The sequence below is a fragment of the Callithrix jacchus genome, chromosome 7 (assembly GCF_049354715.1).
Source record: "Callithrix jacchus isolate 240 chromosome 7, calJac240_pri, whole genome shotgun sequence".
NCBI classification, from domain to species: Eukaryota; Metazoa; Chordata; class Mammalia; order Primates; family Cebidae; genus Callithrix; species Callithrix jacchus.
Genome location: NC_133508.1, coordinates 130,046,393 through 130,062,507, shown reverse-complemented (window position 1 = coordinate 130,062,507; position 16,115 = coordinate 130,046,393). Strand labels below are relative to the sequence as shown.

Genomic DNA, 16,115 nt, shown 5'->3' with positions numbered 1-16,115 from the left:
ATTTTCACATTATTTTTCAAAATGTTTGAAATTTGAGGATAATACTTATACATTATGAGCTCATAAATGTTAAGTTAATTTAAAAATACTACAAAGCTGGAATGGCAATTACATACTTACACTTTACTCAGCTTTTCAAGTACGATGCGTTTTCTAATCTGGTTCTGGGAACTTGAGTCTATCAGTGGAAAGGTGGAATGATGCTGAATAATATTTTTAAACAAAGCAAAACAATCGTAAGTTTACATTCTTTTTTTGATAAGTAGAACAATAAATGTTAAAACACAAAAGTTTTTATCTGTGGCACAGTAGTCAAATAACTAGACTTGAGAATTAGATTTAAATTTGAGTATCATCTCAGTCTTTAGGCTGCTGTAAACTTGCTTGAGTCATTTGCCCTCTTTGGAGAGTTAGTTTTCTCATCTGTATAACTGGGATATTAATACCTCCTTTATTAAATGATAAAATGTATAAAAAAAGATTTTGTAAACTGCTAAATGCTGTACAAATGTAGGGGATTAAAATATTAAAATTAGCAAATGCTATAAATATGAGGGTTCTGTCATCATGTCATTTGACCTCTAACCATTCTAGAAATGGCAGACAAGGTAATTCAAACCAACTCTCTCTCTGAGAACTGAAAAAAGTTGGGGGGAAAAACCCACATTTGTTTGAAACACATTTGTTAGCATCCGAGAGCTAATGAGGCTGTAAAGAAGTACAGGCTGAGATCCTGGAGAAGGCAATTCCAGATAGGGTATTAATTTTCAATTTAGATACTGAGAAACTGAGCAGTTCTTCTAATAAAAAGGGTTCAGGGTATCCTTCAAGAAGGGAGGGGTAGTGGCAACCCTCCCCAAATATGAGACCAGGACTTTGAAAGACTCTCCCCAAATATGAGACCAGGACTTGGAAAGACTTCACTTTCAGGAAGTGAATCCCACCTTGAAATCATCTTAATTTCCAATTAGATTACAGTGATATGGAACTGCTACAAATCATTTATATTTGCTTATAGAATAAATCTTATTCTAGAGGAAGATAACATCATCCTGATTTTACAGTTGTCTCTGTAATTTTTAATATACAATGTTTGGCATGTAATAAGACAATATGATCAAAATCTAAAACAGCCTACAGCGATCAATCTTCAGGGAATCTAGATAATGAAGTTATCAGCATTATTTAAAATGTTTAATATATTTGAAGAAAAATGACAAGGTTGAAAATTTTTGATAGAGACTGGAAACTATATAAAATAACAAAATGAAAATCCTAGAACAGAAAAATACAGTATTTAAAAGAAAGAACTAATGGGTAGACTTTAGAGCACAGTAGAAGTGACTGAAGAGAGAATGCTGAATAGGAAAATATCCAGAATGAAGCAGTCACCACTCCTCAAACACATAAAGCACAAAAGGAGATTAAGAGACCTACAAGATACAGTAAAAAAGACTAAAGAGAAGAGGGAGAATGGAATAGAAGCAATATCTAAGAGATAACTAAGAACATTCCAAAACTTACTTAAAAATCTTAAATGAAGCTAGAGGAAGAAAACAATACTTTCAAAAGAGTAGCAATAAGAGATACAAATGGAATGACAAGGGAATGATATTTTCAGTGGGCTGAAAGACAATAACTGCTAATCTAAAATTAGCAGTTATTAGGGACAGCGAGGGGTGGGGAGTTGGGGAGAGATAGCATGGGGATATATGCCCGATATTGGTAAAGGGGAGGAAGGCAGTAAATCACACTGCCATGTGTGTACCTATGCAACAATCTTGCATGTTCTTCACCTGTACCCTAAAACCTAAAATGCAATTAAAAAAAAAAAAAAAAGAGGCCAGGCACAGTGGCTCAAGCCTGTAATCCCAGCACTTTGGGAGGCCAAGGTAGGTGGATCACGAGGTCAAGAGATCGAGATGACCATCCTGGTCAACATGTTGAAACCCCGTCTCTACTAAATACAAAAAATTAGCTGGGCATGGTGGCATGTGCCTGTAAACCTGGCTACTCAGGAGGCTGAGGCAGGAGAATTACCTGAATCCAGGAGGCGGAAGTTGCGGTGAGCCGAGATTGCGCCATTGCATTCCAGCCTGGGTAACAACAGCGAAACTCTGTCTCAAAAAAAAAAAAAAAGAAAAAGAAAATAACTGCTAATCTAAAATTCAATATAGAAAAATATCTTTCAAAACTGAAAGTAAAATAATGAATTTGCTGACAAAGAAAAACTGAGAAAATTCATTATCAACTGGCACTAAGAGAAGTAAAGGATATTCTTCAGGCACAAGGCAAATGATCCCAGATGGAAGAATGGGGATAGAAGAAGGAATGAGAAACAGTGAAATAGTAATTAATTTGATAATCTAGCTGAGTATTGGCTATAAATAATCTTGTAGTATTTGAAATATAGAGACAATAAAAGTATCAAATAATAGAAATCAAGAGGGGATAGACAGAGTTAAATCATTCTAAGGTACTAATTGTCCAGGAAGCAATAAAAGTATTAACTTATATTAGACTTTAATAAGACACAGATTCAGGTTTTAACCTTTAGGTTAACCATTTAATGATCAGGAAAAGAGTATATAAAAACAAGTTAACAGAGGCTAAAAAATGGAATAATGATCCAATACAAAAAAAAGCAAGACAGAAAAAGGAAGACATAATCAGTGGGACACATAGAAAGAGGAGTGAGATGGTAGATTTAATCCCAAATACTGTATACCAATTATGATATGAAATGCAAATGGATTAAATTCTCCACATAAAGAACAAAGGTTACCTATCTAGACAGATTGTTCTTGACAACATTAATACAAGAATGTTGTCAGCAAAGTAGAATGTAAAGAAAGAAAACGAATAGAAAGGCTACTCCATAGTGATATGGGTTTCAATTTACCAAGAAGACATAACAATTTTACATTTCTATCCAATAACATGGTGTCAAAAAGTAAAATTTGCAGAACTAAAAGGAGGAAAAATCAATCCACAATTAAGGTGAGAGATTTTAACTCATCTTTCTCAATGACTGATGGAATGAGCAGACCAAAACCAAAACCCAAACTACACCCCGCAACAGTGTTTCTCAAACGTTAATGTGCATGCACATTTTCTGGGGATCTTGTTAAAAAGTAATTCTCATTCAGTAGATCTGGGGTGGGGATGAGAGTCTGCATTTCTAACAAGTTTCTAGGTGATGCTAATGCTGGTGGTTCCATGGACCACACATTGTATAGTAAGGCGCTGTATTAGTCTATCTTTGTGTGTTTCTGAAAATTTCCATAACAAAAAGTTTTAAAAATTGACTACCCACCGGTCAGGCGTGGTGGCTAACACCTATAAACCCAGCACTTTGGGAGGCTGAGGTGGGCGGATCACTTGAGGTCAAGAGTTCAAGACCAACCTGGCCTGGCCAACATGGTGCAACCCTGTTTCTACTCAAAATACAAAAATTAGCCAGGCATGGCAGTGGGCACCTGTAATCCCAGCTACTTGGGAGACTGAGGCAGGAGAATCACTTGAACCTAGGAGGTGAAGATTGCAGTGAGCCAAGATGGTGCCATTGCACTCCAAACAGGGTGAAAGAGTGAGACTCCATATCAAAAAAATAAAAATAAAAAAATTGAAAACCTACAAAGAAAATCAGAGGAAAATATAGTTCAAATAAATGTTTAGAATATCACCCATTCTAAATTAGAAACAACATTAATTTTAGACACATTTTTCCAGAAAAGGAGAGAACATTTCCCAGCTTGTTTTACCAAACGATTACAACCAAAACCTAATAAAGAAATTATAAGAAAGGAAAATTATAGGCAGTGCCAGGTATCTTCATTCTGAAAAATTTTCACCCTTTTCCACCTGTCGTACTTCAGAAGGCTGATCTGCATGGGCTGCATCAGTGGGCTTCTTTGCTCTCTGGATTTTATCTGAGTTTTGCCAATGAAGAATAACAAACTGGATGGTGCAGAGGAGTCAATTCCTGCTTGGTCTACTACCTGCAGCACTTCCTTGGTACAAAACCCCATAGTCCACTCCTCTCTTTTTCCTTGAGGTCTAGGGGTGGTGAGGGCTGTCAAACTATGATTAGTATATTATTCCTTTGGTTTCTTTCACTCTGACCACATTTTCACACTTTGGAAAACAGTCTCATAATTAAACTTTCCTCAAATTACTTAATTTGCATCATATGATTTATGATGAGACCATGGCCAATTCATATGCTAATCTCACTCATTCTGAAAATATGTGCAAAAATTCTAAGGCAAATATTAGGAGACCAAATCCAGTATTATATTAAAAGGCTATTATAGCTCAATCAAATTTAGTTTATTACAAGAATGCAAAGCTGGTTTAGTATTAAAAATAAATGTTTGGTCTGGGGAAAAATGGCAGATAGGAGGCAGGACTAACTTGCAACTCCTACTTGGTGTGGCGTATGTGGAGACTCACATGATGAATTTTTGCTCCAAGAACTTACTACTGCAAAAACGTTAAAAAGCCGAGGAAATGTGAGTCAGCTTGCTTTCTCAGCTACGAGGACTGTAGCCTGGGACAAGTTCTTAGCCCTGCTCATCAGCTGCCTGGAAATAAACTTGGTGCTGTTGTGGGGGCACAGAGGGAATGAGATTGGTCCTTTGGGCTGCAGGCTGTGTGGGAGCTGGGTGAGGCCTGTGGCTACAGGCTTTCCCCCACTTCGTAGTGACCTGTTTGACACAGCAGAGTCAGCCATAATCCCCCTGGGAACATAACTACATCCCTCACAGCAGCTGCAGCAAGCCCTGCCCAAGGAGAGTCTGAGCTCAGACTCACCAAATGATGCCCCCACCTGATGGTCTTTCTTTACTGGCCCTGGCAGCTGAAGACAAAGGACTTAATCTCCTGGGAGCTTTATGGCCCCGCCCACTGCCTGACCCAAGGGCAAGCTTGTATCCTCCCTATACTACTGCAGCTGAGGCACTCTTCAAAGCACCACCTCCTGGCTGGAGACCAACCAACACAAAATCAGTGCACTTAAAAAATATATAACCAAGGACCCTCACAGAGTCCACTTCACTCCCCTGCTAAGTATAAGTTCTTTAGTGGTGATTTTTGAGATTCTGGTGCCACCCATCTCCCAAGCACTGTACACTGTACCCAGTGTGTAATCTCTTTTTTTCTTTTGTTTTTTTTTTGAGATGGAATCTTGCTCTGTTGCCCATGCTGGAATGCAGTGGTGTGATCTCAGCCCACTGCAACCTCTATTTCCCAGGTCCAAACAATTCCTGTGCATGGACTTTGGGGACAAGTGGGGAACGGGGGGTGGTGAGGGATAAAACACTACACATTGGGGTCGGGTGTTGTGGCTCATGCCTGTAATCCCAGCACTTTGGGAGGCCAAGGTAGGTGAATCACTTGAGGCTAGTAGTTTGAAACCAGTCTGGCCAACATGTTGAAACCCCATATCTACTAAAAATTACAAAAAAATTAGCGAGGCATGTTGGTGCACACTGTAATCCCAGATGGTCAGGAGGCTAAGGCATGAATTTATTTGTGTATAAAATAAATAAACTATTAAAAAATAAATGTTAAAATAAAACATATATAATCATCTTTATACCCATGAAAAATTTTAAAATTCAATATGCACTTATGATAATGACTATTAGTCAATTAGAAATAAAAAAAAAACTTTTATAATCAGATAAAGGGGCTATACAAAAAACCTCCACAACAAACATCATACTTAGTGGGATTTAAAGCTTTTCTTCTCAGATAGGGAATGAGACAATGAAGCCCATTGTCCTGAAGGTCCAAAGCAGTGGAACAAGACAAGGAAAAGAAATAGTGGGAATAACAATTGGAATGTAAAAAACCAAAACTGTTATTCACATAAGACATGGCCACATATGTAAAATATCCAAATGAATCTATAAATTATTAGAATTGATAATTTAATTATTGTAAATTATTATAATTCATAATCTAGGTAAGTTTAGCAAGGTTACTGGCTACAAGGTTAATGCAGACAAAAATTAATTGATTTTCTACATAAATATCAGTTAGAAAAAAATTTTTTAAATGACATCACTTTCTAAAGCATATAAAAACCCAAATACCTAGGAATAAATGCAATGAAATATGTTTAAGACCTCTACACAGAGAACTATGAAATGTTATTGAGCAGACTTTAAACATAGCTATTCTACTAGATATTAAAATTTTATAGTCATGTGTCACTTAGCAACAAGGATGCATTCTAAGAAATGTGTTGTTAGGCGATTTTGTCATTGTGCAAATATAGAGTGTACTTACACAAACTGAGATGGTACTACACACCTAGGCTATATGGTATAGCCCATTGCTGTTAAGTACAAACTTGGGTGGTATGTTGCTGTATTGAATACTGTAGGCAACTGTAACACAATGGCAATTATTTGTATCTAAACACAGAAAAGGCAATAGTAAAAATGTATTATAACAGTCTTATGGGATCATCATTGTATATATGGACCATTGTTGACTGAAATGTTGTTATGCAGTATGTGACTATATATAGCTACTATAATTAGGCAGCATGGTATTAGCCCAGAGATAGATACATAGACAAATTAACCCACACATTTATAAAAATATGATTTATGACAAGGGCCACACTACAGAACAGGGATAAGAGAATCTTTTTAATACATGGTGCTGGGTAAATTGGATATCTATATGGGAAAACATGAAATCTGACCCATACTCCTTGCCATAATCAAAAATCAATCCCAGATGAGTTACAGATCTAAATGTGAAGGGAAAAACCACAAAGCTTTTAGAAGATAAAATAATCTGGACTAAGTAAAGATTTACTATAGAAGTACTGAAGGGAACAATTAATAAACTGGACTCAAGACACTATTAAAAAGATTGAAAGGTCAAGTCTTAGAGTAGAAGATAATATTTGCAACACATATAACTGAAAAAGGACTTTAATCCTGAATATATAAAGAAGCCCTACAAATCATTTTTTAAACCTCCCAGATATTCCAACAGATAAATAGAAAAAAGACTTGAATAGGTACTTCAAAAAAGAGACTATCCAAGTAGTCAATAAGCAAATAAAATAGTGCTGAATTCATTAGTCATCACAGAAATGTATTATAATCACAAAGCAATATTACTGGGATGGCTAAAACTAACAATATCAAGTACTAGGGAGGACGTGGAGTCAAGAAAACTCCCATATAGTAGTAGCAGAACTGTAAACTGGTACAACCACTTTGGAAAACTGTTTGGCATTATCTAGTATAGCTGCATACATGCAAATATAATAACCTACCATTCCCAGTCCTAGATACTTCAGAAATACATATGCATATTAGCAGAGATAAATACAAGAAAGTTCATAAGAATATTGTTCATAATAGCCCCAAATTCGAAATAGTCTAAATGTCCATTAGCATAAATAAATGGTGTATTTATATAATGGAATACTATGCAGCAATAAGAGAATGAACTACAGCTCTATGCAACAACACATATGACTTGAAGGTATAATATTGCATGAAATAAATTGGACGCCAAGAATATATACTGTCAAAAAAACTGACAGAACTAATCTGTGCTAATATAATATTAATTTTGAAAAGAGGTACTGATTAGGAGGGGATATATATGGGGATTCTAGTTTACTTGTAATGATCTATTTCTTGGCTTGGGTAGTGATTACATCAGTATATTCATATGTGAAAATTCAAGAAATCATATACTTACTATTTGTGTTATACCTCAGTGAAAATGTTTTAAAGTGTTACATAATATTTTTGGAAAATGTTATAAATTTACAAAAAAAATTTCAGGGATTATTTTTTCCCTTTTAAGGCTAAAATGCACAAAATGATAAAATAAGTGATATTCTATGGTGGGTTTATGCACCTCAGTGACAATGATCAATGCTTCTCCCAGCTTAATACAAGTTTCGGATGATGTCTAATAATATACTTGAAACGATTTGAAGTAAGGTGCTGGGCCAAGCAACACTCTATAGAAATACAAGACATTTTTAAATCTTTTGCTATATTTCTTCTTCTACCCTCTTTCCAAATCTCCAATGTGCGTTTAAATTGAGAGCCATAATTACTTAGCAATTTTTGAGAATAAAGTTTTGTGGTAAAAACAAGGTTACTGCCCATTTCACTTCATGTTAAATGACTTCATTTTCCAGGGAGTACACATCAGTCAAAAATGGGTAGTAGAAATACTAAATCTCTGTGGCACATTTTCAATCTCTACATATGGGTACTATTTATTGAGTGTCAGTTATATGTCATGTACTATGATAAACGCTTTACAAACATTATCTTTAAAATGAATAACAATTGAGCAAGAGAAGCTATTAATAGTCCCATTTACAGATGAGCAAACAAAGCAAGAAACTAATTTTTCAACAGCTAGTAAATGACAAAACAGATGTTCAAATCTAGGTCTATCTGAATGTGCTTTCCATTCTCTTTGTCCATTCTTTCCCAATAAGTCTCTTTTACAAATTATTTTCATCTATAATATTTTAAATGGGCATGCTTGCTAAATATTTTCCAATGTAACTAGCAAGTCTATTCCATAGCATATACTTCCATTAAACATACACACACACACCCATGTATAAATCTGAAAGAATACATACCGAAGAAGAAAAAACAAGCCTCTTCAGAGGCTTCATTTCTTATTTGTAGAATTAGGGAAAACTTTGTCCCACCATTTTAGGATATTTTTACATTAGAAAAAAATTGCACATTATCTATAAAATAGTAATGCCAACAATGGAGATGGCACTGTAAACCAAAAGGCAGAATGACTAAAGAAACTATTTGAAAATTTAACAATTATCTCTTCAATATCCCTCCTTATCCAGGATTTGCTGTGGTGAGTTTTCCAAATGTTAATGACCTGGAAAAACTCAATGCCTGTAAGACATACCTCTTCTGAGTCTTGTGATTTGGTGGTTTCTTCATCCAAAACATACCGTCCTCTATAAAACTCCCTGATCCTCAGATTTAACTTTTCAGTTTCTTTTTTCAAGTTCTCGTAACTTGGCAGTGGTTTAATGGCTGTATCTGAGCCCATAAAAGGTAAAGACTCATCCAAGCTGTTCTGAGATTCCCTCCAGGCAAGCGAATGACTATGTGGATCTGAGATTATGTCATCTTCATCAAGTTCTTCTTTAACCAGAGAGGCTTCGGGTTTCAGACACACAGAAGCATAATTCTGGCCATACAAAAACCTCAAAGTTTCTTCTGTCTTCCACTCAATCAAAGTCTCCTTCAAAATTTTAAGTAAGTTTCTCTTTCCAACTTCAGGACACACCTGCACTGAACCAGATACTGACCTAGACACTTGGTTTGATTTGGCAAATTTTCTCTTAAAATGCTCCACACTTTTCTTACTTATGCCTACTAGAGTTATTTCTGACCTACTGTATTTACTTTCAGAATTTTCTGAAGCTTTTAATCTTTCAGGCAAAGTACTATTTGGAGAATTCTCAGTATTTACTTTCTGTAAGGGAAGTTCACCTGTAGCAGCTTTCTCCTGACTATCTAATTTGCAATTGCCTAACTGCTCAGTGACATCTACTACTGTCTGTTCTTTGTGTATGGAGTTAGCTTTGTGACCAGCCTTCTTTTTCATTATGCTTTTCTGGTGCAGCTGTGGTCTAATACTTGTTGAATTTGGTCTGTTTCCTGGTAGAATGGAGGAAACAAAGTCTTGCTCATTATCACTGCTACTATCACTATGAGTGCTGGAAGAACTAGATTCATATTGCTTTTCAAAGTGGCTAGTATTGTCTATATCTGATGTTTTAATGGCTTTACTGCATAACTCTACTTCTACTCCAGAATGGCCACTGTAAAATGAAAGAGAAATAAAATAATTAAATAATAAATGGCAAATAAAAACCAAAACAATAGGAAAGTAAAGTACCCCATAGTATTTATACATTGTAACTTTCAAGGTAAAAATTTTAATTCCCTTGGTAAAACCTTGTTTATAAGCTTCTGATATACAAATTTCAGAAAAAGCCTATAATTTCACTATATCTATTAATAATATATTTTTTGATATAGTTCTTCTTCGTTCATCTTTTTCCCCCAATTATTTAAAAATTGTTACAAGAGTACAACAAAAATTTTTTTAAAAACTTGATAATGCTATCCTACTGCAGTAGTTGGATTTGCCTGTTGTTGCAAAAATATATATATCAATATATATGAAGTATATATATATATTTATATTTATAATATATACATATATTTATATTTATATTCATATAAATATATAATAGAATATGTATATATAATATGTAAATTTATATCTAATATATGCTTATTTTATATAATATATGTATTTAAAATATATATATAATATAGTATGAAAAATAATATAAAAATATACATATTTTCGAGATAGAGTCTCAGTATGTTGTCCAGGCTGGATTGCGGTAGTGCAATCTCAGCTCACTGCAACCTCTGCCTCTTGGGTTCAAGCGATTCCCTCACCTCAGCCTCCCAAGTAGCTGGGATTACAGGTGGGTGACAACATGCCTGGCTAGTTTTTGTATTTTTTTTTTTAGCAGAGATGGGGTTTTGCCATGTTGGGCAGGCTGGTCTTGAACTCCTGACCTCAAGTGATCCATCCACCTTGGCCTCCCAAAAGTGCTGAGATTATAGGCATGAGCCACTGTGCTTGACTGACCTTTTTATTTTTTATTTTTGTATTTTACTTTTTAAAAATTTATTCGAGATGGAGTCTTGCTGTGTTGCCCAGGCTGGAGTGCAGTGGTGCCATCTTGGCTCACTGCAACCTCCACCTTCCAGGTTCAAGTGATTCTCCTGCCTCAGCCTTCCAGGTAGCTGGGATTACAGGCATGCACCACCATGCCCAGCTAGTTTTTGTATTTTAATAGAGATGGGATTTCACCATGTTGGCCAGGCTGGTCTTGAACTCCTGACCTCAAGTGACTCACTGTCTTGGCCTCCCAAAGTCCTGGGATTACCAGCTGACCTTTTTAAAAAAAGCTTTTCTTTTGAAAATTGTGGCTGGGTATAGTGACTCATGTATGCCTGTAGTCCCAGCTATTCGGGAGGCTGAGGTAGGAGAATCACTTGAACCCAGGAGGCGGAGGCTGCAGTGAGCCGAGATTGCACCACTGTATTCCAGCCTGGGTGATGCAGTGAGACTCCATCTCAAAAAAAGAAAAAAAAAAAAAAGAAAAGTTTATTACTGGTTTCTTAAATAAAAAAATTACAGGAATTGTGTTTAGGTTTGAAAAGATAAAGAGATAAAAATAAATGGGTAAATTCTCTAATTCTGGTTGTCATACAGAAAATTCTATAGAATGAAAATCACAGGAAACTGATAGCAGAAAAAGTTAGCAAATCAACAATTTTCAATAAAAGATATTTAAATTTGAAAATCCAGAATTACAACAGCATGCTAACAATAAAAAAACAAAAGTTGTCTCCGACTATGTTCTTCAATTTTCAGATTTAGTTTGAATAAGATGAAGAATTATGAAAGAATGAAGGCAAGAGTAGCTTCATCAATACAAACTTGAAACAAACAAGGATGTCCTCAAGCATAGACATATAGCAAAACTTTAAAAGATTGGGATGAAAAAGACTCTAGGTCAAGAAGTATGCTGTGGGGAAATGTAAAGGAAAAAAATATATTTAAAAAAAGGTGAAAGCAAGGTCATGGATGGGAATGAAGAAAAAAGATGAAAACTTAGTTCAGAATTAGATACCATCTTTTAGTCAGAATCTAGCCTATATAGCCATGGTGCTATCTCTTGCATCAGAAGAAAAGTAAAAACAGGTGTAACTTCAACAAAATTAGAACAATTTAACTTTCATGTATTTCATACTTCCTCTTGGAATAAGGCAATTATGTTTTTATACTAATCTGAAGGTATAAATTAAAGATATACATCAATAAATAGCAATCTCTTATTTGTGCCCAATGCCCTCTGACTAAGGTAGTGACTACTAACTAGGAACATTTATTCTGAGAGTTAAGGGATGTGTTTTGAGAGATGGCCATGGTCAGACAAACAATACCATGAGGAAAGTTAAGAAAAAAAATCACAACGTGGAATTTATATTAATGCTTTAGACACTCTTTAAATTATTAAGTAACTGATACATTACTGGTTTTGAAATCCTATATGACTATAAAAACCTTTCAACAAATGTAATAGGCACAATCTAGTTGACAAAGAAGCACAGTATCTGAGATGGAGGCTGTATTTGTGTCATATTTCAACAGGTTAAATTAGATTTCCTCGGTAGGAACAGCTGTACAATAAATCATACGGGTCAAACACATCATTTTACCATCACAAAAGAAAAAGCTGAACAGGTCAAATATTTCTTTCTGTGGGCTAGAATGGGACACTTACATAATGCATCAGCACAGGAAGTCCAAGAGCTCATACCACCTGGTTCACTCCTAATGTTTCTATTAACATAAATAAATAGATGGTAAATGATACTGATTCAACCATACCTTTGTCCTTCCTTTAGCAGTTGAAAATCGGGATGGCTGTAACAAGAATACAGAAATAGAAAACTGAAGGCAAGTGACATGTCAAATATTTTCAAGTTTTTATTAAACTTCAATATGTATAGTAGAAAATGTAATTAAAAGGAAGTAGTTCATTAAATTTTTTTTTTCTTTAAGAAAAAAGTTAAAGGATGACAAAGTACTGTGAAACTCATCAACAAGAAATCTGGATTAGTCTCACTCTTATTTGAACTTCACTCACTTTTCAGGGCTAAGTTCAAATTCCACCAGCCCTATAAAGGCTTCCTTGACTAATGTGGACTAAAGTAAATCCCTTCTCTAAGTTGTCTGAACAATGTAACATATTTAATCATGTACTCCTTTATGGCCTACTACTAGAACCATTAACTAAATGTTTAACTTTTCATGTTTTAGTCTGGTTCCTTAACTAGACTATAAGCTTCTTAAAGGCAGAGATTGTTTATAATTCTGTTGGATTTCCTTTATATGGTCATTAAGATTTTTTGCCTTAATTTCTGAGAAAGCAATTACATTGGAGTAGTAGCAACCCCCTGCTCCCCACTGCCTCCACCTCAGCCTCCTACAGTGCTGGGATTACCACCGTGCCAAGCCAACCCTTACAATTTAGTAGAAGAAAAATGTATGTTCTAAGAGCTTTACAGGTATTGATCTTCATAACAATGATGTAGTTACTAATATTATCCCTATGTTATAGATAAGGAAACTGAGTACAGAGAGAATAAGCAATTTGCCCAAAATCGCACAGCTGATAAGTGGTGGAGCCAGGAATCCCACCCAGACAGTAAAGCTCATAATAACTACACTGTCATTCAAGACAGTATGTGTTAAATGCCATGAGAGATGTATAAGCTGCTACAGAAAATCAGAGAAGAAAAACTTCCTCCTGAACCAATAAAAAAGAGTTGCAGAGGTGTCATTTCAGCTGGGCTTATAAAGATGGATATAGTCTGTATATAGCGGCATTTGAGGCTAATCCCATGAATCTCAGTCTGGGGTGTTACTCTACAAACCTCTCCCTTTTTTTTTCCTTTCTTTTTTTAAAGTATGTAATCATGTTTAAATCTACTCAATTTCTTAGGAAAAAAAAACCGAAACAGTCCTTTGATCATACAGCCCCTCCTCATTTCATCATAAGCCTTCATTAAAGAAGTCTGCCCTCATCATTTTCAACTTCCCTATCTCCTATTCATTTATCAACTCTCTGTCTTCTGGAATCTGTACTCATTACTCCTCTGAAATGGCTCTCACTGAGATCACCAATTATTATAAGACTGTTAATAGATATTTTTCAGTTCTTTTTTAAGGTAGAGGGAAAATAATCAACACGAAAGGATATCTCAAAGGAGGCAGAATACAAATAAATCATAAAGCAAGGTCCAGGAGAGAAAGTGGAATCAGTAAGACAAAGGAAGATACTTGATCAGCAATGAGGCAGAGAAATGAGAGCCCATATGAAGAAAATAATGTTGAAGGAGATTTTGCTGGATGCCCTCAATTGTTTCAGTAAAGTGGGTTAAGCTATCTACTATGATTGGTGGTTGGTTTAAAGTCTGAGAGTAGAAAAGGTCTATCCTATAGTTACTAAAAAAAAAAAAAAAGGTGGGAAAAACATAGTAGAGAATGGGGCCAAAAGAATACAAAGAATGTAGACTTGGATATCAGACAGACCTGGGTTCAAATCCAAAACTATATATAAAACTAAGTGTCCATGGGTGAGTCACTATACCACTCCGAGCCTCAGTTCCATCATCCATAAAGTGAGTAACATAGTATTTCCCCAGAGATGCTATGAGGACAGAATTAAATGAGATAGCTTATCTAAAGTGCTAATGGTCTTATTTGAGAACTTTCTCCAAAACGTTCAGCAAGCTAAACACAGGAAAAAAGTATGACTGGAGCTTGGGAAGGTGAACATGGCAGAAGGTTAAAGGAGAAAGAATCTACAATGGTTTAATACGACACTGTAATCGCTGACTGTAGAGCTCAAGAAAGCAAATGTAACAGGGTTTGCCAACTCAGAAGAATAAAGCTAGGCTAGAGATAGGAGGTCAAAATGAGGTCACAAAGCAGATTCAGGAGTGACAGCTGCAGACTGAGATAGAGGTTGTGGTCAGAGACGGGAAGCTCTTACTTCAAGATCTTGGAGGCAGAATAGTTCCAAACAAGAATGAGGTCCAAGTGTGGCTGAATCAAATAGTAATCAAAATATATAAACATTACTGTGAACTATGAATGCAATTTAAAACAGCTTTATGAAACTTCTCCTGCTATGCAACTTATTTTTTGAGAATTAAAAGAAAAATCTATCTTTCAAAAAAGCAAGGGAAAAATCAGCATTAACTACCATATGCTAGGTGGATTGTTAAAATTGTGGTAAAATATACACCACATAAAATTTACCATTTAATACATTTTTAGGTATGTAGTTCGGTAGCATGAAGTACATTTACACTGTTGTGCAACTATCACCACCATGCATCTCCAGCACTTTTTCATCTTCCCAAGCTGTCTGCTAGGTGGTTTTGGTTCTACACTTTTTTTCATTTAATCCTCATACAATTTACAACTCTATTTTTACAGATGAGGAAACCGAAGTTTTGAGAGGTTAAATGACTTCCTAAAATCACATAGTTAACAAGTAGTAAATCTAGGATTCAAATTAGGCCAAGCTGTTTCCATATCCTGTTGCCTCTAATTAGTGTTAGAAAAAGACCCAAAAATGTTGTAAGGACACCACCTTTGCTTAATCCTTTTCACAGGAACTCAATTACTTTACAAACAATTTTCCTCTCCTTGGTGTAATTTTTCTGAGAACTAGACTCAACATTGTTTCTAGATGTTAACTATCTGTTTTTTTTGAGATGGAGTCTTGCTGTGTCACCCAGGCTGGAATGCAGTGATACGATCCTGGCTCACTACAACCTGAGACTCCCAGGTTCAAGCAATTCCCCTGCCTCAGCCTCCCGAGTAGCTGGGATTTTAGGCATGCACCACCACGCCCAGATAATTTTTGTAATTTTAATAAAGATGGGGTTTCACCATGTTAGTCAGGCTGGTCTTGAATTCCTGACCTCCTGATCCACCCACCTTCCCAATGTTAACTATTTTAAAGAAACATTAAATACCTTCCCTGATCCCCAATATATAAAGAACAGCACATGACACTGAAATAAACTAGTCTGGAGTTTACTGAGGCACTAGATGAAAAATTCAATATGAAATTCCAGTTTGTTTTTGCTTTGTGCTGTTTTAGAAAGCATGAAGCACCAAGTTACATTGTTCTTTCTTTTCTATCCTTTCTTAGATGAAATTCGAATTCTTTTTGTTTGAAAAGTGCCATTTCTCTTCCAGCTAAGTATTTTCTATTCTCTTCCCACAATTTTTGTTGTCCTAGAGATAGTTCTGAAAGCTCAATTAAAAAACAAAGATATGTAACCATCCTAGTTAAAGAATGCTTTTAAGCTGTTTCTTCATAAATATTTTATTTTCACTAAGGTATAAATTAGATGGCTGGTTTTCATTTTAGCAAAATAAATCTAAAACTAGAA

The 16,115-nt window shown here is 35.4% G+C and overlaps 1 protein-coding gene across 7 annotated transcripts in view; it reads right to left on the bottom strand.

The window, feature by feature from the left end:
- The window catches only part of RPAP2 (RNA polymerase II associated protein 2), a 152,794-nt gene that overhangs the window by 119,149 nt on the left and 17,530 nt on the right, over nt 1-16,115 (bottom strand). For 5 of the 7 annotated variants that reach the window (XR_013520263.1, XM_009001695.5, XM_002751083.7 and 2 more), the window contains 3 exons: nt 12,529-12,564; nt 8,944-9,868; nt 121-203 (listed from right to left, as the gene is read on the bottom strand). Coding sequence is in view for 4 of the 7 variants with exons in the window: in XM_009001695.5 (XP_008999943.1) it covers nt 121-203; nt 8,944-9,868; nt 12,529-12,564 (1,044 nt within the window). In the remaining 3 variants the exon portion in view is untranslated. Of the gene's footprint in view, nt 1-120; nt 204-2,040; nt 2,118-8,943; nt 9,869-12,528; nt 12,565-16,115 lie in introns of all 7 variants that reach the window. The other 2 variants (XR_013520264.1, XR_013520265.1) reach the window with 1 other exon arrangement.